At 40.2% G+C, this 20,276-nt stretch overlaps 2 protein-coding genes across 3 annotated transcripts; one reads left to right on the top strand and one right to left on the bottom strand.

Moving 5' to 3' along the window:
• Nucleotides 1-14,940, top strand: iqcb1 (IQ motif containing B1). 2 transcript variants are annotated; one of them, XM_049022384.1, is made up of 14 exons: nt 1-104; nt 279-393; nt 492-657; nt 957-1,077; nt 1,199-1,289; nt 1,483-1,582; nt 2,136-2,308; nt 2,413-2,522; nt 2,703-2,824; nt 4,855-4,997; nt 11,970-12,118; nt 13,567-13,698; nt 14,017-14,173; nt 14,285-14,940. In XM_049022384.1, exons 2-14 carry the CDS (start codon nt 285-287, stop codon nt 14,449-14,451), a joined length of 1,740 nt encoding a protein of 579 aa, XP_048878341.1. In that variant the 5' UTR covers nt 1-104; nt 279-284; the 3' UTR covers nt 14,452-14,940. The 2 variants fall into 2 exon arrangements, with proteins under 2 accessions (XP_048878341.1, XP_048878349.1); XM_049022392.1 differs by having other exon boundaries at nt 9-95.
• A 1,354-nt stretch (nt 14,941-16,294) lies between these two features.
• Nucleotides 16,295-19,299, bottom strand: tsn (translin). The gene is made up of 6 exons (XM_049022509.1): nt 19,054-19,299; nt 18,734-18,827; nt 18,511-18,607; nt 18,183-18,298; nt 17,998-18,077; nt 16,295-17,252 (listed from the first exon to the last, which is right to left on the bottom strand). Exons 1-6 carry the CDS (start codon nt 19,117-19,119, stop codon nt 17,022-17,024), a joined length of 684 nt encoding a protein of 227 aa, XP_048878466.1. The 5' UTR covers nt 19,120-19,299; the 3' UTR covers nt 16,295-17,021.
• Nucleotides 19,300-20,276: the final 977 nt, after the last annotated feature.

Raw genomic sequence — 20,276 nt, 5'->3', positions numbered from 1 at the left:
GTTATTGACGTAATCACATCCCTAGGACGCGTACGTATGACTCCTAGCAACCTTTTCTTATTTTGAAATTGCATCGAGACTGAGAAACAGTTCAGGTATATGAGGTATATAATTATATTATCCACTTTATCAATCTAAGAAACTTTGTGCCTCATTGCAGTGCAAGTGTTCTTTTTTTAGTAAAAGTCAGTAAAATAGGATGGTTTGTTATTGCTCGTTGAAAAATCTGGAAAAATGTAGCTTCATAATGTTTTTTGTTCTTTTTATCTCCTGAGAAGCTGATTATGACTTTAGGCCGTAATGAAGATGTTGATCCATATCTGCGATCTCTGGCTACTGCTGTGGCGAGTAAATCGGAACATATTGCTCCAGAAGTCATAGTAAAGTTAAAAGGTTGCTATTCACTACAACATGACTTGCAAACATATATTCTTAACCACTCATTTTTATTTTAAACAATGTCTGATTTGTGGCTCTCTCCCCCTACATAGATATCCTACATAGAAAATCTGTAGAGGGCAGCGAAGAACTTAGAACATTTAAGCAAGATCTGTACACAACTGAGATACTTCAGTATTGTTCAGATGCCCTTACTTACAACTATGACACTGTTCAAGGAGGGTATGAAACAGCTGTGAATATCGCAGAAATTGTCAGGTAAGGATAAATCAATGGGACTGGCAAGTTCAGAATATTTTATTTTGATTGGGTCTTATACTAATGGTGTATTTTTTTAATGGATGTCTGTTTTTCGTTGCCAAGATATTTAATTCATTATTGTTGGAAATATTCCCATATCTAATTTCAAGCATAATCGAATTACTATTTATTCCACGTATATTTTTAAAAAGCTTTAACTCTGATAATCTATTAAAAGTTTGGTTTTAGTTAATATAACAACACTGATCCACATGCTGTTGGTTTTTCACCCATGCATAACTATTTTTTTTTTCCAGCACATGCTGTGTTGGTCTTGATGGCATTAAAAAAAGAGAGAAATTTCATAAGCAGTTTCTTCCATTAGCTGCAGACAATTTAAGTTCTCTGGCAGTTTGCATAATGGACGCAGCATTGGAGGTATTTATATAATTTAATTTGAAACTTGTCAATTTATTGTCTTGCTCTTTTGTACTGAGCATAAAATGCTGCATTAGTGAGTACTTTTTACCAATCAAAACACTTTGTTCTTGTGTTAAAGGCAAAGAAATCAGCTAGTATTATTCATTTTGGGAAAATTATGGACTCGATTTTTTGGCTTTTAAAGGGACATGGGCAATTAATTCAGCATGGTAAGTATTTGCCAAATTGAAATGTAAAAATCAGACACTGTTTAGAAAATGTTTTTATGTAAAGTACTTTAATTTTAATAGTAGCAAAATAAAATTCTTATTTTTTTTGACAGTTTTACATTCATTTTGGATTTACTGATACTTAATGAGTCTACATGGTAATTAATGAGTGATTAATATTATTTTTCTTTAGTTCTTCAGTCGAAATATTATGAGAAGATTCAGCTCTGTGACAATGAAGAAATTGGCAAAATTTCATTATTATTTCTGCAACATCTCATTGAATCAAATAGGTATGAACAAATATATCATATAGTATATTAGTGTTGGCTGGAATTTCATATTCAGTAATGTAATCCAGTGATATTCCACTGATGTAATTCTTAAATCATAGACACACACACACACACAGGTTTGTAATTATATCTTTGTGGGGACTCTCCATTCATTTGTATAGGGAAAAGTCTAATCCCAACATGACAACCTTGACTGGTACCCAGCCCTAAACTTAACCATAAATAACTAGGCAAAATACTAGACATTTAGTTTTTTTGATTGCATTCATAGATCTTTGTGGGGACATGGAAAATGGGCCCCACAATGTCAAAATAACAGGTTTTTATCACATTGTGGGGAACATTTGGTCCCCACGATGTAATATAAACATAATCCGCACACATACACAAATTTGTTTACAATTGTAATGGATTAGAGTGTAGTATTGTTTTAAATAGGTTTGTTTTTATGCAAAATCTGAGTGGTCTGAATTTTGTCAATATTTGAGAAAAATATCACATTTGCTGTATTGTTCTAACGTTTTTTTTTTTTTGTTGTAATAACCCACAGTGAGTTTTTTATTGAAATAAGACATGGAACCCTAAATGCCATTTTGGATGACATTGTGTACAAATTGGGCTGCAGTTCCAGTTCTGTTACCTGCAGCATGGCAATAAATACATTGCTTTTAATTGCAAGAAAATCACACTCTGTTGCAGAGCTCATATCTGGCAAATACGAAGGTTTGTTACTATAGCAGATTTTAATAAAAATGCTGTCTAATAATTACATTAAACTTTTTGTTATATTCAGATAGTGAAGGATATAATTAATTTGCTTTTTTCAGGTCTCAAAGCCATGTTGAAAAATGATTGGAATGGCAAGGGGTTTGATGCTGAGGTGGAGCAGCTTAGTGATTTGCTATACCCTGAAGTTCAACATAAAGAAGCTTCTCTGGTCAGTGTTATGAAATATATGTGCATGTTTAGTACATGACCAAACCACAAATGCCTGCAATTTAGGCTAATTTATAGTTGGCTTGGTTTTAAAATGTGAAATTTTCTAAATGAAATTTATCCTCCAATAGTTTAACTATATTTACAATAATCATGACTGTCCTCTTCTTTTTCTTCCTAGCTATTGGTTGAGCGGGAAACCAAGGCTGCATATGTGATTCAAGCAACGTGGAGAGGCTTTCAGACAAGGAAAAGAATGAAAACCCTCTCAAAGGCTGCCGTCACATTTCAGAGAAAATTTAGGTAGGTTACAATATGTGACTGTGATTCCAGATCAGTTTTTGGTCCTTACATATGCAAGTATTTTCCCCTGGTATTTTATTGTCAGCTGTTTCAGACACTTGATTCCATTACGATGGTCACTCAAAAAGAATTTCACAAATCTTTTTTAAAATTTACAGAGGCATTGTATGGGTGATGAACCGAAACTGAAATTTCACAAACTGAAGTAGCCCCGCATAGTCAAAACTAAGAAAAGGGCAGCTATAACATTGGATCCTGCTAGAGCGATAACTACAAAAATATTTGGAGGATCTTTCAAACCTTGTGCACACATTGTCTAGGTGAGAAACTGGAACTGATCCTGGTCAAATTTTGAGACAAAACCCACAATTGAAGCAACCCCACTTAGTAGCAGCAAAGGGAAAGGTGAAAGCAGGTGACATTTGACACTGTGAATGTGATAAGTCAAAAAGTATTTGGTAGATCTTATTATGGCATAAACATGCCGTGGATGAAGATCTACACCTGATTTCAGTCTGACACAAACCGCACCAAAATTGAAGCGATGGCGCTTAGTGACAGCAAAGGGAAGGGTGACTTGGATGAGGTCCTTCACCTTGTGAACAGGATAACTATTTCAGTGCTCCGCAACTGGTAAATCTTTAAGTAGCTTTCAGTGTGAAAAAGGTTGAAAACCACTGCTCTGTTTGATATTTCAACTCCATTTACTTTATTTCATCTTTGTTGGATCTTATTACCAAAAGCAATATGTGAAAGAAAGTCCATGGATAAAAATCTATCCCAAAATTGAAACAGAAGCAATAAAAGGTAGCAGAGGGCATAAAAGGGAAGCTTGCAGATGCAATCATGTATCCTGACTCAGCACTGCCTTTCCTCCTGGACACCAACACCAGCAACAGGGGGCTTGGTGCCTTGCTGTCCCAGGTGGGGCTGCAGGGTGAAATGTGGGTGGTGTGTTTCAGCCAGACAATATATTACAGAGGTATGCTGCTGCAGTGACAGCGAAGCCTAGTATAATGGAGAGAGGTCTCTGTGCTGAACCCAGAGACCAAGGCCCTCTACTCCCAGTGGGTGCCATTTGAGGAGCATGATAGCATGACCACAGCCACCCGGAACGCAGCCGTACCTGACCTTTACCGCGAATTGACAGTTATCTATTGTACAGTATGCGAGTCGTACCTGACCTGTTCCCTGCTTACTAACAGGGCTGAGAGCATGCATGAACTGAGCTATTTGTATCACCACCATCTGATTGGTCAAAATACACAGGAACAAGAAAGAACCAGTGATCTACTTTAATATGCAAGAATTATGTGAAGGGAAAAGGGACATAATCTATATATATTACACTTCATTAGTAGTATCGCAATATACTGTAGTTATGTATTCCCAGTAATTTGCACCATGCAAATTGGGTAGAAGGTACGAACCACATTTTGCAAATTACACCACAATCAAGTGCCATGCTGCCATGGGAGGAATCAGATAGATATAGGAAATGATTAGGACGCCTGATTTGAAAGGATTACAATGAGCCATTTTAGCCAGGGGATCAAGGTATTACACTTAGTCTGTCAAAAGATGCTCAGGGATCCCTTTTGACCGGGACACTCGGTTTTACATCTCAGCCAAATGACGGCACCGCTTTTTACTGCACAGCATCCACACAGACCACAGGATGGCTAACCTGTTGGCCACACCAACAGCTCTTCCAGCAGCAACGCAGCCTTCCTAGTTGGTCTCTCATCATTGCAGAGGTTGAGTGGTGATGGGCGGAGGCAGAGACGGGGCTGCCCGGCGAACCCATTTTCGTCATTCTGACAACATATTTTTAGTTTCTTCTGACTCCTAAGCCACTTTGAAATATCATAAACCCCCAAAAACTGCTAAATGTCAATGATTGAAATGTCTAGTATGTATTTTATCGATCCTTTTTTCCTTTGTCTTTGAAGATGAGATCTGAGTGATTATTATTTCACTTGGGTTGGTGTTGGCATGTGGTCTAACTAAATCTGTATCTTGATTTGAAGGGAAATGAGGCAGCAACAGAAGTTGCAATCTGAAAAGAAGAAGGCAGAGGAAGATTTCTTATTCCAGGTGCACCTCCGTAGGCAGAGGGCCCAGTGCCAATTCAGACAACGACAGCTGTACCTGCTGGAGATAGTCCCTGCAGGTAAGACTAGGTCCTCCAACCTCAGACGAATGTTGAAAGATGTCAAATGATTTTTTTTCCTCACACAGATAGCATTCCCTGCTGTCCTCGTTCAGCCTGCTAGTGGCATCATTTTAGTTGTCATATGGAAGCTTAGCTACGCACTAAATTTTAGTTCCACGCTACCTCCTGCTACCCATGATGTATCGGTCTGATTCGCTTACGAGCTCCAAACCCTGTAGTTGGTAGCCAATGCCTCATTGCCAAAAGTGCAGCCTGCAAAGTGGGAAGAGTATATTTAGAATCTAGTAGAGCTAGTAACCTTAACAGTGTAGGAGATTACATGAGATATTTACCTGTGCAAGGTGTGAACTGATCCTTTACGTCCATCCTTGAATGCATTCCATGACTGTGCTCTATCCTGCCTTTTTTAATATATAATTTTGTTTTATTAGGACATTATTTTGTATTTACTGAGCATCTTACAGTAAGTACAAACATGCCCAGTTTTATATGTTTTAACAGACAAGCATGCACATCAACAAAACAAATAGAAATAAAGTAAATCAAAAATAGTAAAAGAAGAAAAAATAAAAAATAAGGGGAAACCCACTGACCCTCTCAGCCAAATTGGTCCACTTCTATAAAGGAATGTGTCACAGAAGCATGCAGTTAACATATATAACTAAACATTCTTGTAATCTTAAAGAATTCTCACAGTGTCACAGCATGTATTCAGCTGGTTACGAAGATTCATAAAATAATAATAATAATAAAAAGGGATGGAAATGCATTTTCCTAAGTGATGGGAACTGTGGATATTTTATCAAGATATGGGAGGAAAAGCTGCCATGTGGTGTAAAACTTCTCAGTCGACCCTCGAAGTGTAAATTTAAGCTTTTCTAGTTTATGGAATGACATTAGATCACTCTGGCAAGAGTGTTCTGATGGAGGCTTGGGTGACTTCCAGTGCAAGAGGATACATCTACTGGCAATCAAAGAGGCAAATGATAATGAATTTGTTTGGTTAACTCAAGAGTGGTTCGGGGGAAATCCAAAAATGGCAGTGAGTGGGCAAGGTGTAATATCAGTCTCTAGAACTGCAGACATGATTTTGAAAAAGTTTTTCTAGAATCCTGTTCATTTTGAACATGACCATAAGGTTTGGGCTAGGTGAGACGGACAGAGGCACATCTATTACAGGCTTTGCTGGTGCCAGGGAAGTATTTTGTTAATTTGGGTTTGCTTCTATGCATTCTATGCAGCAGTTTAAATTGTATTAGATTGAGATGGGCAGGGGGTGGCATGGTGGTGCAGTGGTTAGCACTGTTGCCTCACAACTCTGGCACCCGGGTTCGAGTTTCCGCCTGGGTTGCATGTGTGTGGAGTTTGCATGTTCTCCCCATGTCGTCGTGGGGTTTTCTCCGGGTACTCCGGTTTCCCCCCCACAGTCCAAAATCATGCTGAGGCTAATTGGACTTGCTACATTAACCGTAGGAGTGCATGTGTGTGTGAATGGTGTGTGAGTGTGCCCTGCGATGGGCTGGCCCCCCATCCTGGGTTGTTCCCTGCCTCATGCCCATTGCTTCCGGGATAGGCTCCGGACCCCCCACGACACAGTAGGATAAGCGGTTTGGAGGATGGATGAATGAGACGGGCAGAGGATGAGGAATAATTCATTTGTAATTTGCATTTGTCCCTCCAGAGGTACTTAAACTGGACTTCCTGCTTAACCTCCCATTCTTTTTTGATTTTGGGAGGTGGAGAGGAGTCAGATTGAAGAATGTGGGTGTATAGCTTAGAAGTCAACTCTGTTAGGTTTTCTGGTTTATCTATCATATTTAATGCGTCAGGCAGATGTAGGAATATATTGCAATGATCCTTAACAAAACTGCAATCTTTTAGATAGTGGAATAAAATTGTTTCAGGGGAAATCAAATTTGTGAGACAGAATTGCAAGGTCACAAATACAGCTTTGGAAAAAGGTAGTTGAGCCGCTTTAACGGAGGAGTATTACTTTGTTCAGGGCGGTCTGTTGTACCATCAACCAGAGGGTAGGGACAACAGTTGGTTGTCCCTAAGTGTCTCAGGGCCAAAGTGCTAGCCTTAGGCCATGACATTCCTTGGGCAGGACATTTGGGCAATGTTAAGACGCTTGAGCGCATAGACTTTCAAGCCGGACCACAAGGTCCTCCTGCTCTTGCCAATGACAGAGAACAAGCTGCTGGCCAGATGGCAGGGACCCTATCAGGTGAGTCAGCAGCTGGGGCCTGTGACCTATGAACTGGAGATGCCAGACAGGCAGAAGCCTAAGCAGATGTTTCACATGAATCTGCTTAAAGAGTGGCAGGAGCGGGAATTGCCACTTAGCGAACAATTGATGGTGCGAACAGTGGTGGAGGAGGATCCTACAGGGCAGTTTTTCCCCATCTAGGGGTACAGCCCAGAAGTTGGACCTTAGCCACCTGACTTCATAGCAGCGGCGTCAGGTGAAAGGCATCATACCTGAGGGCCTGTTTCAAGATCGACCAGGACGTACTTCTCTGGTGGAGCATGACATCTGGCTGAGAGAAACTAAGCCAGTGAAATAAAGGATGTATCGTATTCCTGAGAGCACGTTGTCTGCACTTCAGGAGGAGTTGGAGGTGATGCAGCAGCTTCATATTGAGAGATCTCACAGTGAGTGGAGCAGCCCAGTGGTCCTGGTTCCCAAGAGGGATGGGAGCCTTCGTTTCTGCATTGACTTTCGGGAGGTGAATGCACATTTGACGCCTACCCTATGCTCCGACTTGAGGACCTTATTGAGTGCCTGGGGAAGGCGCATTATATGACCACCCTGGACCTTTGCAAGGGGTATTGGCAGGTGCCAATGGCCCAGGGAGTGAGGCCCTACACTGCCTTCCGAACCCCTCAGGGTCTGTTCCAGTTTACTGTGATGCCCTTTGGTCTGCAGGGAGCACCAGCCATGTTGCAGAGACTGATGGACCAGGTACTGGATGGCACTGGCACTTTTGCTGCCGCCTACCTGGATGATATTGTTGTATACAGCACCACCTGGGAGGAGCACCTGGAACATCTGAGTGAGGTGCTGCAATGTTTACATGGGGCTGGGCTGACCATCCAGCCAAAGAAATGTGCCCTGGCCCAGAGGGAAGCCTGCTATTTAGGCCATATCTTGGGGTGTGGGGTGATTCGGCCCCAAAAGGGCAAAGTGGAGGCCATCCAAGTCTGTACCAGATCCAAGACAAAGAAAGAAGTCCGGTCTTTCCTGGGGTTGGCTGGATGGTACCGGAGATTCATTCCAAACTTTGCCACCTGAGCTGCCCCTGATGCCTCTGGAGTTGGGCTGGGGGCAGTCTTACTCCAAGGAGAGGCAGAGGAGCAGAAGCCGGTGGCTTATATAAACCATAAGCACTTTCCCCGTGAGACCAAGTACTCGTGGTGGAGCTAGAGTGCTTAGCAGGGAAATGGGCTTTGGACAGCTTTTGATATTACCTTCTGGGTAGAGAATTTGTATTAGAAACGAACCATAGAGCACTACAGTGGTTGTGGAGAACGAAGGATTGTAATGCTCGTGTGATCAGGTGGTTTTTGTCCATGCAGCCGTTCCGGTTCCAGGTGAAGTACCGGGCAGGGAAGCAGAACCCCATTGCCGAATTTCTGTCCCTAGCGACGAGCCTTCAGAGGGGGAAGGAAATGTAAAACGTGAAGGGGTCACTTTATGAATTTTGGTTACTTGTGGTGTTTTGGTGTGAATGTGTCCAGTACTCTGTTTGGGAGTAATGGTAGCATAGGAATGGTAGCACATAACATTTGCATAGACTACATTTCCCATCATCCTCTGCTCACAGAACAGTAAAGCGCCACACATCAGTTTACTGCTCAGCTCATTTATTTATGGCAACATCTTTGAACAGTGAGGCACCCACTGTTTCAGCTTCATCCACCTTCCATGGCAAATTTAGAACCGTACGCAAACATGCAGACAACTCTCACCAGCTTCCACACCGGTTGCTGCTGTCTCTGGTGCCTTGCCATACTGGTTCCCTGCGGAAGCGTGCGCCGCACTGGGAAGGTTCCCTTATTGCCAATTGTGGAAAGGGGATGGTTTGGCACGAGGGGGTGAGTGATGTTATGTATATTATTGTTTTGTTGTGCAATGTTTGATGTACTGTTTGAAAGGTCAGGGAATGTAGGTGGCTAATGGCCAGCTATTCTGTTCTGTTTGATGGTAAAAGTATGTATTGTAAGTTGTCAGCATATGATACTCAGATCTGTTTCCCCCTGTAGTTAGGCTGTCCCAATTAACCTATTGGGAATCAGTATATAAGGAAAGGGGGTTAGAGTAAGAGAGGTTTTTTTTTTTTTCTTTTTGTGTTTGCTATGTGGCCTGTAATGATTGATCAAATGCCAATAATGGGGGTAACAGCTTGACGTGAGGCTGGAAAGGCATTTTAAATAAAGTACCTCTTCTTTTTGGCAAAGACTAACGGATCTGTGCATTGTTTCTACCCATCTGCACGCCTGGGTGTTTATATCCCCTTAACGAGGCGGGGGCCTGTCCAGCCCCCACCTTTTCACATTCAGGGAACAGGGAAGACAGGACTGACAGCGTCAAACTAACATTAATGACAAGTCTGAGGAATACAGACTCAGACACGGACTACAGTGGAGATCGAAAGTTTGACTCCTGACCTTAACATAACTGAGAATCTATGGATAGACCTTAAAAGAGCAGTGCGTAACAGGCAGCCCAGAAATCTCAAACAATTGGAAGACTTTTGTAAGGAAGAATGGGCGAAGATACCTCAAACAAGAATTGAAAGACTCTTGGCTGGCTACAAAAAGCATTTGCAAGCTGTAATACTTTCCAGAGGGGGCAGTACAAGGTATTAACTCTGCAGGGTGCCCAAACTTTTGCAGACACCATTATTTGGTTTTCAGTTATTTTGAAAGTGTAAATGATGAAAATAAAATCCAACTTTTTTTGACATATTATAAGAATGTCTCATTTGCATTTTGATGGCTTTTGAGGATGTTTCCATCCTTCCTTGGCTTCTTTATGCACATTAATACACATTTTTACTTGGGGTGCCCAAACTTTCGATCTCCACTGTAAATAGACAAGACAAGCCAAGCCGAAAATAACAGGAAACAGCTGGTCACGATCGGGGAAGCACACATGGATGATCAGGGGGCGTGGCACACATGAGGATCAGATGAGCTGGGCATGACAGCTAGATGGTTAATAATATATTTGTCCTTCAACATAGTGATGAGCTGCAATACTAATATAGGTGGATATTCATACAACCAGAATATAGAATAGCTAACAGAAACCTTGTGATTAAGTGATGATGATTACATTGTATTGATTACATCATGAATATTTGGTATATTTTTTGATATCATAATGATTATGCTCTCTCAACATTATACAGTGCTAAATAATATTCCATAGAACAATTGTAAGAATATATGAGCGGGAACGATACAACAATACACTACTACACAACAACTATTAACAAAATAAGAACCTGGTAAAATTATTCAAGGGCCAGAAGTGTAACATAAGAGCATTCAAAAAAGTAAAGATTCTTCAGGTTTGTAGAAGAACTGTTGAGACAAATGAGTCTTGAGGCATTTCTTGAAGGTGGAGAAGGTGTCTGATGACTGCATGTGGTTTAGCAGCTCATTTAATGTACAGGGGACTACTCAAGAACCATCTTCTATAATGCAGGGAGCTTGGAGTGGCGTTGGTTTTCTGACTGAAGGAGGTGGGATGGAATCTTGAAGAGCCTTTTGATAGGTTATGCTATGGATAGGATATGGTATGAACTTGGAAGGTTTTTTGAGTTGCAAGTGTGAGCTTGAGTCAATTCACCTGAATGAGTGACAAGACAGAATCTATACATAAGTGAACTTGAGACTGGACTCGAATCCTACTCCAGACTCAAGTACCACAATTCTGGTACCTTCATTTGAATCTTTTGTTATCACTGCCTAATTTGTGCAGATCAACAACCTTCAGTCTCATCTGAATTGAAAGCTCTTTGGGTATACCCATGTTGATAGATGACAAAAGTATGTCTACAACCTCACATTTGTACCCAAAGGAAACAGGAAACAGTCGTAGACAAGAAAGGAGCTTTTGGATAACAGGAGTAATAAAAAGTTTATTTTTCATTCAAGATACAAATTTCTTTGGTTTGGTTTAAGGTATTTTTTAGGGATCGCCAACAATTTAGCCTGATTTGTTCCAGGAGAAGGGGCGGCATGGTGGTGCAGTGGTTAGCACTGTCGCCTCACACCTCTGGGACCCGGGTTCGAGTCTCCGCCTGGGTCACATGTGTGTGGAGTTTGCATGTTCTCCCCGTGTCGTCGTGGGGTTTCCTCCGGGTACTCCGGTTTCCCCCCACAGTCCAAAAACATGCTGAGGCTACTTGGAGTTGCTGAATTGCCCATAGGTGTGCATGTGTGAGTGAATGGTGTGTGAGTGTGCCCTGCGATGGGCTGGCCCCCCATCCTGGGTTGTTCCCTGCCTCGTGCCCATTGATTCCGGGATAGGCTCCGGACCCCCCGCGACCCAATAGGATAAGCGGTTTGGAAAATGGATGGATGGATGGATGTTCCAGGAGAGAATATACTATTCTCAAAATAAAACAATTTTCTTGTGGGACTGATTTTTAATAGATAAATGGTTTTTGCAAACATTTTGAGGAAAATTTGAATAATTTGTTTTGCTTGTTTTATATGTCTGTATTTGCCCATATCCTTTTGGAGGTGCCTGTATATTTGATTACCTTATTCTGAAATGTGAATATTTTAAATAGTCTGTTTGGACCTCCCTGCCTCGTGCCCATTGCTTCCGGGATAGGCTCCGGACCCCCCGCGACCCAGTAGGATAAGCGGTTTGGAAGATGGATGGATGGATGTTTGGACCTTTGTCATATTATCTTAGTTGCCTCTGCATAACATTAGTGTTTTCCACAGACCAGATGGACAGGTATCTGTGTGAAGTGGAGCACAGAGCTGCTATAAATATACAGAAGGTATGGAGAGGATACAGAGAGAGGAAGAACTTTCAGCAGCAGAAGCAAGCACTGAAGAAGTCCAAAGCAGCAGTCATCATACAGAGAGCGGTATGTCATTTGCTACATATGTTAGTGTTACTTTCATTAAAAATGCTCCATGTGACATTCTAGTTTACCTAATATTAGTTAAATAATCTGTAAAATGTTAGTATAGAAGAGGAGTTGTAATTCTTAATTCTCTCATGAGTATTTACCACAAACAATGCATGTAGAAAGTTTACATGCCATTTCAAATTGATATTTTTTGAACTAACGACTGAAAACCACTTGGTGGGCTAGTATGTGCTGTTCAGGTTACGCCACATGTTTTCAGTCCAGTTGAGGTTTGGCATCTTGACTGTACCAAAGTAGGACAAATAACTCTGGAAGTGTGCTTTCATTGTCATTTTGAAAGGTAAACTTCTGTCGCGAAGTTAGTCTTCCAAAACTGACCAGCAGGTTTTCACTGGCAGTTGCAGAGAAAGACCCCTATAAAAGGATGCTCCTTCCTCCATGCTTCACGTATTCTTTGACTGATGCTCACTGTTTCCATATACTGGATACAGCCAAGTCTAAAATAGCTTAAACATTATTATAACCATTTCATTCAGTACTTCTGGATAACCAAAACGAATTTTGAATTTTTAACTGAATTCATATTTGATATTTATTGCATACAGATAGATCTATAGATCAAGCAGAAAAAATATATATATATATATATTAATAGCCAAAGTTTAATATAATGTCACCCATTTTCTGTAACTGCTTCTTGCCCTGTTCTGGGTCATGGGGGGTTGGAGCCTACGGGCACAGGGAACAACCTAGGATGGGGTACCAAGCCATCGCAAGTCACACTCACATACCATTGACATCTATGGGTAATTTGGTAGCTCTAATTAACTTGAGCATGTTTTTGGACTGTGAGGGGGAAACCAGAGTACCTAGAAGAAACCTCATGACGACACAGGGAGAACATGCGAACTCCACACATTTGGAACCCAGGCAGAGACTTGAATCCCAGATGTGTGAGGCGACAGTACTAACCTTTATATACCCTTAATGTAATTCAAGAGGCTTATTATTAAACCTTACAAAATCAAGGAAAAACCAACATAAATACAAGTAACCAGAACAGCTGCAAACAGTTTAACATACCCTTTGTTATCAAATCAAAGGATAGGCTAGTAGGGATGTACGGATCGATATTAAAATATCAGTTCTTTCAATCAGAATATTTTCCTTTTGAGATTGGATTCTAACACAAAAATAAACAGTTGGAATGCTGTGTAAAATAAAATAATAAAAAATCATAATCCAATGATTTACAAATAATTTAAACCCTATATTTAATTGTAAATGTACAAAGACAACAAATGTAAAAAATGAGAGATTGTATTGTTCTTGAAAATTTTATGCTCAAAATAGTCAAATGCTAAACATTGAAGTGTCTGATGGTAAATACATCTGAAAGGCTATTTAAACTTCTGTTCTCACGATATTGTGATATGCTGCAGGCACTGGCTTTTCTGAAGCGGAGGAGGGCTATGAGGCAGCAGCTCTCTCCGTGGAGGGGAACTAGGCATTTGACTGACACTATAAGAACAGACCTAACAAAAGAAGTCAAAGAATACATCACACTTCATCCTGTAAGGGAGTACAAGCGGTACACTCTTGCTTATTTCATGGTTTTGATATCATATGTAATTATAACTTTGCCTTTTGTTTTTCTGTATGTAAATATAAATGGGCCAAAGTGAAACATTTACTAGTCTTCTCTACTGTAGAAGTACTACTTAAATCTTTTGTTTACAAAAGCAAATTCCATGGCAGTGCATTGAAAAAAACAATTTACCCTAAAATGGTTTGGCCACCTGCTTCAGTGTGTATTTACTACATTTAAATAATGTTTTACATTTTGAATGCAGAGAGACAGGTTCTGCTAACCTTTCATTTATACCTGTTAGTCTAATCTGGTCTCAATGGAGAGCTGCACGGAGCTTCATCTGAAGACGCAGGAGCTCCTGCTGCAAAACCTGATGAAGAAGGACAAGGACCAGAGAGCTGAGCAGCACAGACAAGCTCTTCTGGCTCAAATTAACACAGACATTGAGCTACTGATGAGTAAGGTTCCCCATAGTTTTGTGGTTTCATGTTTAGGCTTATAATTACAAAAAGAATCATGCACATTTAGTTAGGAACAAGTAGGCATTTCTTTACTTTTGTGTTTTTCAGGTGCTCCTCCTCTGAGAAACAGCTCAGGATTAGATGTAGATGCCTACCTCAGCAGGTCTGCTCCAGTGGCCTCCTGGGCCAGGCAGTCGCACAGTACAGTGCTTCAGGTGTCTCGCAGTCCGTGGTGGATGAAGTTTGGGGAAACATTTTCAGATCACGAATTTTGAGAGCCGGAAGTAGATGTTCATAATCATATAGGGCTTCCCTATAGCATTTTCTTCTTTTTGTTTGCATTCTCAGATACTGTATTTCATTTTTAGTTTAATCTGTCTCCTTGGAGTTAATCCTGGCTAACACAGGGAAGTGGAACACCCTGGATAGACTGTCCTTTGATTGCAGGGAAAAGGTTAATGTGTTTTTTATTTCATTGGATATAAATTTCTCTTAATATTTCAGAAATACTGTAAGACATATTGTAAGTACCGTTTATTTTATTGGTATCCTGTTGATTGTTGACACAGAAGCTGAGAGACAACCTCTCAATACATGAGCACATCTCTGACATCTTGATAAATTAGTTTTTAAACTTTTTTGGGAAGCACAAAATGTAATTGCTATGTGACATTCTATGTGAAAAATGTCTCTGTCCAATCACAAGAGAGGAAAACAACACTTGATGGCATGCTGTGTTCAAATAAAGGCTAGTTCTTCCCAGAGCAATGACCATAATTCTGTGATGAGTTGTGTCGTCATGGTGTGGGGTCAGTTTCTGGTCAGTTTTCTGTCTCCTGTGGTTTTCCTCTCTTACTTCATAACTGGCTTGGAATATGTTTCTTGCAGGCATATGATTTTACTGTTGATTCTGACTGATTTCTGCAAAGGAAATAATCACCATCACGCACAAAAAGTATACCGATCTCATCTAATAGTCCTACAGTACCAATTTTCCTGGTGACGGCTGTGGTAGTGGTGGCAGCCTACCAAGCTAGTTATGCCAGACATAGTTTATTTCCAATGGCCACAGACTAACTCATTATTGGGTCAGGTGCAGATGTTCCCAAGTCAGCTAGGAGATACATGCCCTCAAGCCTATCCTGGGTCTTCCCTATAGCATCCACACTGTGGGACGCGCTCGGAATAGCCCCTTGAAGAAGGGTCCAGGTGGCATTCTTATAAGATGCCTAAACTAGCCGAGATGATTCCTCAGAATTTGTATGAGTAGTCAATCTATTTCTTTGGTTCCTCCAGACTCCTTACCTTGTCATAGAGAGTGAGTCCAGCAAGGGAGGAACCTAATCTTGATAATCTCTCGTTCAGTAATTGCCCATAGCTGATGACCATAGATGAGGATAGGGACGTACTGCATATTGACCACTAAACCACATGCCACACCAGATCACTTAACTGACTTCATCATCACCACAGACCTCCCCTTATTGTCTGCAAAACTGCAACCATTAGCTGCGGGTAAGTAATTCCCTATGTCCAATGTGAGGCTTTTATTAATTTGATGAATGGCTTGTGTCGTAAATCTATGCAGGGGGTTAACTCCATCACACCATTTTTGAAAATGTTCTCAGGATACTTCAACTCCTGGTTTGACAGGGCTAAAAGCACATCATCTGCTAATAACTGAGATAATATGTCATTCACCCAGTGCTTTCAATATCTTCAGACGCGTCCAAGGTCAGACCATGTTTTTTAATGTGGGGATTACATGTTATTCCCTCCCATAGCCCAAAAAACAAGAAATTAGTATAACACTGTCTCTCTATAATGCCCATATTGTGTGAGCATGATGGTCCAGAGTAGGGACAGCTAACCTGATCCTTAAGTGCCAGTATCCAGCAGGTTTTCCATCATACCCGATTTCTAAAGAACCACACCTGATCTCAGGCAGAGCAAATGGTAACTTCTTCAGGTAAGATAGAAAATCTGCCGGATACCAGCACTCCAGGATTGGGGTTGCCTAATCCTGATCCAGAGTGCACCCTAACCTTGTGCCTTTTGCTATCTGGACATGCTCCAGGCCTCCACCACATACATATCCACAAGGAAATTTAGGGACACTTTTTCCCAAATTAAACATTTTAATTTTGTTTTTACAGTTGCATAGATTGGCTATGCTTACCAAAATGAATGACACCTAACATACCATGAACTAACAATTAGTCAACAGATTCATGCATGGAAAAAAAATGCTATAACCAAAAACAGACAAGTGCCACCAAAAATGGGTCTTACATCTGGAGTGGGTGCCCTACATGCTCTTTCTCTAATGATTGTTAGATACTGATCATTTCAACAATAAAGGCAACAAAACAGAAGGAAAAGTTTACACATAGTTTTGCATTCTACTGCCATTTATATATATGACATCTCAAAGTATGTGTAGAGGACAAGATGATTGAATCTTAAAACAGAAAATGAAGGGTATTTTCCAAGTCAACTATTAAATCACATCTGAAATTAGATAATATGGTGCTTTGAGTCATTTGATGGCAGTATTTGTATAGAACAATCTAATCGATATTAGAAAAGATGTGAAGCCTATAAAATTGTCTCATTATCTACTAACTTTACACAAGGTAACCTCTCCAACTTAATGTTATTCATTCCATAGGTTTGGTCAATAAAGCAAAAAGGACTTCAGATTTTTCAAAGGACCGCTTTCCAACAATTCTGGCTACAAGTCAAAATAATGCAGCACCTGCATTAGAAATACTGCACTTTCATCCTTCTTCGAACATGCACAACAAAACTTGCCTATGATTAAACTAACCCACTGTACATTAAACTACTTGTCTGTAACAGCCTCTTGCTCCTTGGTGAGACCACGGATTGACAGATCGTACACAACCTCCTCAATCTTCTTCACATCATACTTGAGACCATCATAACGTTTCCGCAGTGGATCATTCTTCAGGTTTAGCAGACGAAAGCCAGAGTCCAGCTCGTTGATGAAATTAGAGATGCGCAGTGGCCGGCTGTAGTCCCCTGCCGTTACACTGTTCACTGCCAACCTAGACTGAAAGTAGAGAGGGGTGCATGAAACGTTATTAAAGATGATGATAAATGTAACAATAAGACATCTTGCATATCATTAAGGTGAGATTGTTTCCCCACATTAAATTCTGCTGTGAAATTCTTCTGTATTCCTGCATTAAAAATCCCTAAAATATTGTCTGAGCCTCTTCTAAAAATGTTTAAGGAAATATCACACAAAACAATCATACATTTATATTTGCATTTGAAGTTAATCACTTAAATATTCACAGTATATGAAGGATCAATTAGGAATCTTGTGAAAAAAGGCTTAGGACTCCAATCCACAGGCAGAGAAATGGTGCAAAAATGACTGACAGAAAACAGCAGAAACTATCAAAAGTTTGCAAGCATTTCAACATCAGATTAAAAGAAAATATTGTATAATGCAAACATTGTAAAACCAAATTTGCATTATGAGAGATCAAGTTTCTTTTACATTTTGAACTACAGTAATTTTTTACCCTTAGCAATATATAGATGCATTATTAAACTTAATGCACTCAATAGGAGTGGACTGCAAAAAAATTTGCAAATTTGTACATTAAAACTGGCATTCCTGACATGAAAATCCTTATGTTTATAATGGGTGCTTGTGTATTATGCTTTGACTGTTTATGAATGTGTCAATTTTTTGTAGCAACTACTGCAATTCTACCAAAAATTCTTAAACTAACTCGGAAATGCATCACAATTCAGCAAAACGTAAACAATGCATGGACTCTCACAAGTTCACTGGCCATGATGAGCACCCCAGCTAAGTAATCTTCAACATCCAGATGAAAGCCTTTTTCTCTGTCCACTTCAACTGCAAAGTGGATCAAGAGGAAACAGTTACAAAATTATATGGTTTAATCTCTCAAAGAATCGAGTCAAGACTGAGAAAGAATGCATAGGCATTACAAGTACGTACTTCCAAGAATTTGTGCCACCTCCTCTCGTGTGACCAGGGATTCACTCTCCAGGTAAACTACAAATGCTGCCAGAAATGTAACACGCTGCAGGACAAATCTCCAGTGCTCATGGAATCTGTATGAAACAGATTACATACAGCAGATTAAATGCCCGAGGATTAACTGATCTCAAAGAAGAAGAAAAACAGCCAAGTAAATTGATTTGGTTATCATCACATTTTTATATGTTGGCCTCCTAAAATATAATCAATGTAAAAATGGATGCACTGAACTTTAACACTATATTTATTAATTTATTATAGGAGTACCCAGACAAATCAAACTAACCTGTAGTACTGCTCTACGGGAAACTTTGTCTTCAGGTCTCCGATATGATCCCTTATTATGCAAAACAACTCCCGAGCCTTTAAGCATTTGCTTGGAACTGGTAGGATAGGGAAAATAAGTTATTGTAGTTAGATTCAGTCACTGTACAGATGGCTGTGACATGTGGATTTGATCAATGTACTCTAATCTCACGATTTAGAAATGTATAGAAAACAGAATTTACTTTCTTTGAAACCAGATGGTTGATGGACACTCTGAAGCACAGTTAAAATCTCCCTTGCAGTCTGTTCTAGAGTTTGGACGACTTTCCTAATATCCTGAGGGGGAAAGGAATAAGTTAATGAAACGTGTTAAATTCGTAGCTAGATTAACAAAACTGATCATTTTCTTAGTTATTATCTTTACAGCTCTTAGAATAATTGTATTCGTCGTGTATACAGTTACGCATAATAATGAAAGACATATACAAATACAATGCAAATGAATGTGGCATATTGTTCTTACATGCTAACTACCTAGACTCCAGTTCACTTTATTAGTTACCTCTCGAATATCTTGATCTGCACATAGGAAAACCTGAATGTTGCTGAACATTTCCGAGACAGACATCTTAGGGATCGTCGTAAATCAAACGATAAGCTGCGGAAAATAGGTACAAAAATAGCAACGTCCTCCGTAGGAATAACACGTCTACGCGGAATCACAATTCATATTTTCGCAGAACAAAACGCTCCATCGACGTGCAGCACGACTAGTGCTGGTCCTTCATCTGCGTGTCGCATGAAGTTGACGTCATAAGACGTAGGTAGATAGGCATAGCTTCGATTTTTGTATGTGCAAAGTATCTTTTTCTGGAAAAAAGAAAAGAAAAGATATCTTTTTCTGTTACCATCACCAAAGTCGGGTTTTTTTTTTTTTTTTTTTTTTTTTTTTACAGAAAGCGGATTTAGCAATTACTCTTAGCTTTACTACAAAATAGGGATATTTCGTTCCAGAAATCAAAATGCGCGCGTGTTTGTTGGTATAGGAATTTACAGTAATCCAGAGGTTAACGTGACAACAGCTGGGTGAGTCTTTTAATCAAAGAAACAAACCAGTAAAAGTACAAGAATAACTGAACTGATTAGCCAAGCATAGGAGCCTTTCAATTTTAAAGTAGTTTGTAAAACCTGAAGTAGCTCATAGTGTACGCACATCCTTACAAACCATGTATTGATCTCAGTTTTTCTGTGTCTGGAAGTGACTTGCATATGTAGGAGATGCTGAATACATTGACAAAACAGCAACATCCATCCATCCATTTTCCAAACCGCTTATCCTATTGGGTCGCGGGGGGTCCGGAGCCTATCCCGGAAGCAATGGACACGAGGCAGGGAACAACCCAGGATGGAGGGCCAGCCCATCGCAGGGCACACTCACACACCAGTCACTCACACATGCATACTTGATTTAGCAAGTCCAACTAGCCTCAGCATGTTTTTGGACTGTGGGGGGAAACCGGAGTACCCGGAAGAAACACCACGACGAAATTGGGGAGAACATGCAAACTCCACACACATGTAACCCAGGCGGGAAAACAACATGTTGGGTTCAAAATGCTGCTGCATATTTTTGTCATTTTTTGTGAGTGTGATATTGGTTTGTCCCTCGGTAATTTTGACAGAATTTACATTGACTTGTGATTAGTGAAATTTATAAACATCAGTTCACCTATACTACACCGAAGGAAACCAGAGACATCCACAGTAGGAGAATGTGCAGACAAC

Source organism: Brienomyrus brachyistius, chromosome 1 (assembly GCF_023856365.1).
Source record: "Brienomyrus brachyistius isolate T26 chromosome 1, BBRACH_0.4, whole genome shotgun sequence".
Lineage (NCBI taxonomy): Eukaryota > Metazoa > Chordata > Actinopteri > Osteoglossiformes > Mormyridae > Brienomyrus > Brienomyrus brachyistius.
This window is presented reverse-complemented; position numbering and strand designations above follow the sequence as displayed.

Excerpts from the sequence above, each read along its gene's own strand:
- tsn (XM_049022509.1), bottom strand. The coding sequence starts at position 19,119 with ATGTCTGTCTCGGAAATGTTCAGCAACATTCAGGTTTTCCTATGTGCA. Across the intron at positions 18,828-19,053 it reads CAGATCAAGATATTCGAGAG|GATATTAGGAAAGTCGTCCA; the intron begins GTAACTAATAAA and ends TTTCCCCCTCAG. Across the intron at positions 18,299-18,510 it reads CCCGTAGAGCAGTACTACAG|ATTCCATGAGCACTGGAGAT; the intron begins GTTAGTTTGATT and ends TGTTTCATACAG.
- iqcb1 (XM_049022384.1), top strand. The coding sequence starts at position 285 with ATGACTTTAGGCCGTAATGAAGATGTTGATCCATATCTGCGATCTCTG. Across the intron at positions 1,583-2,135 it reads CATCTCATTGAATCAAATAG|TGAGTTTTTTATTGAAATAA; the intron begins GTATGAACAAAT and ends AATAACCCACAG. Across the intron at positions 13,699-14,016 it reads AATACATCACACTTCATCCT|TCTAATCTGGTCTCAATGGA; the intron begins GTAAGGGAGTAC and ends TATACCTGTTAG.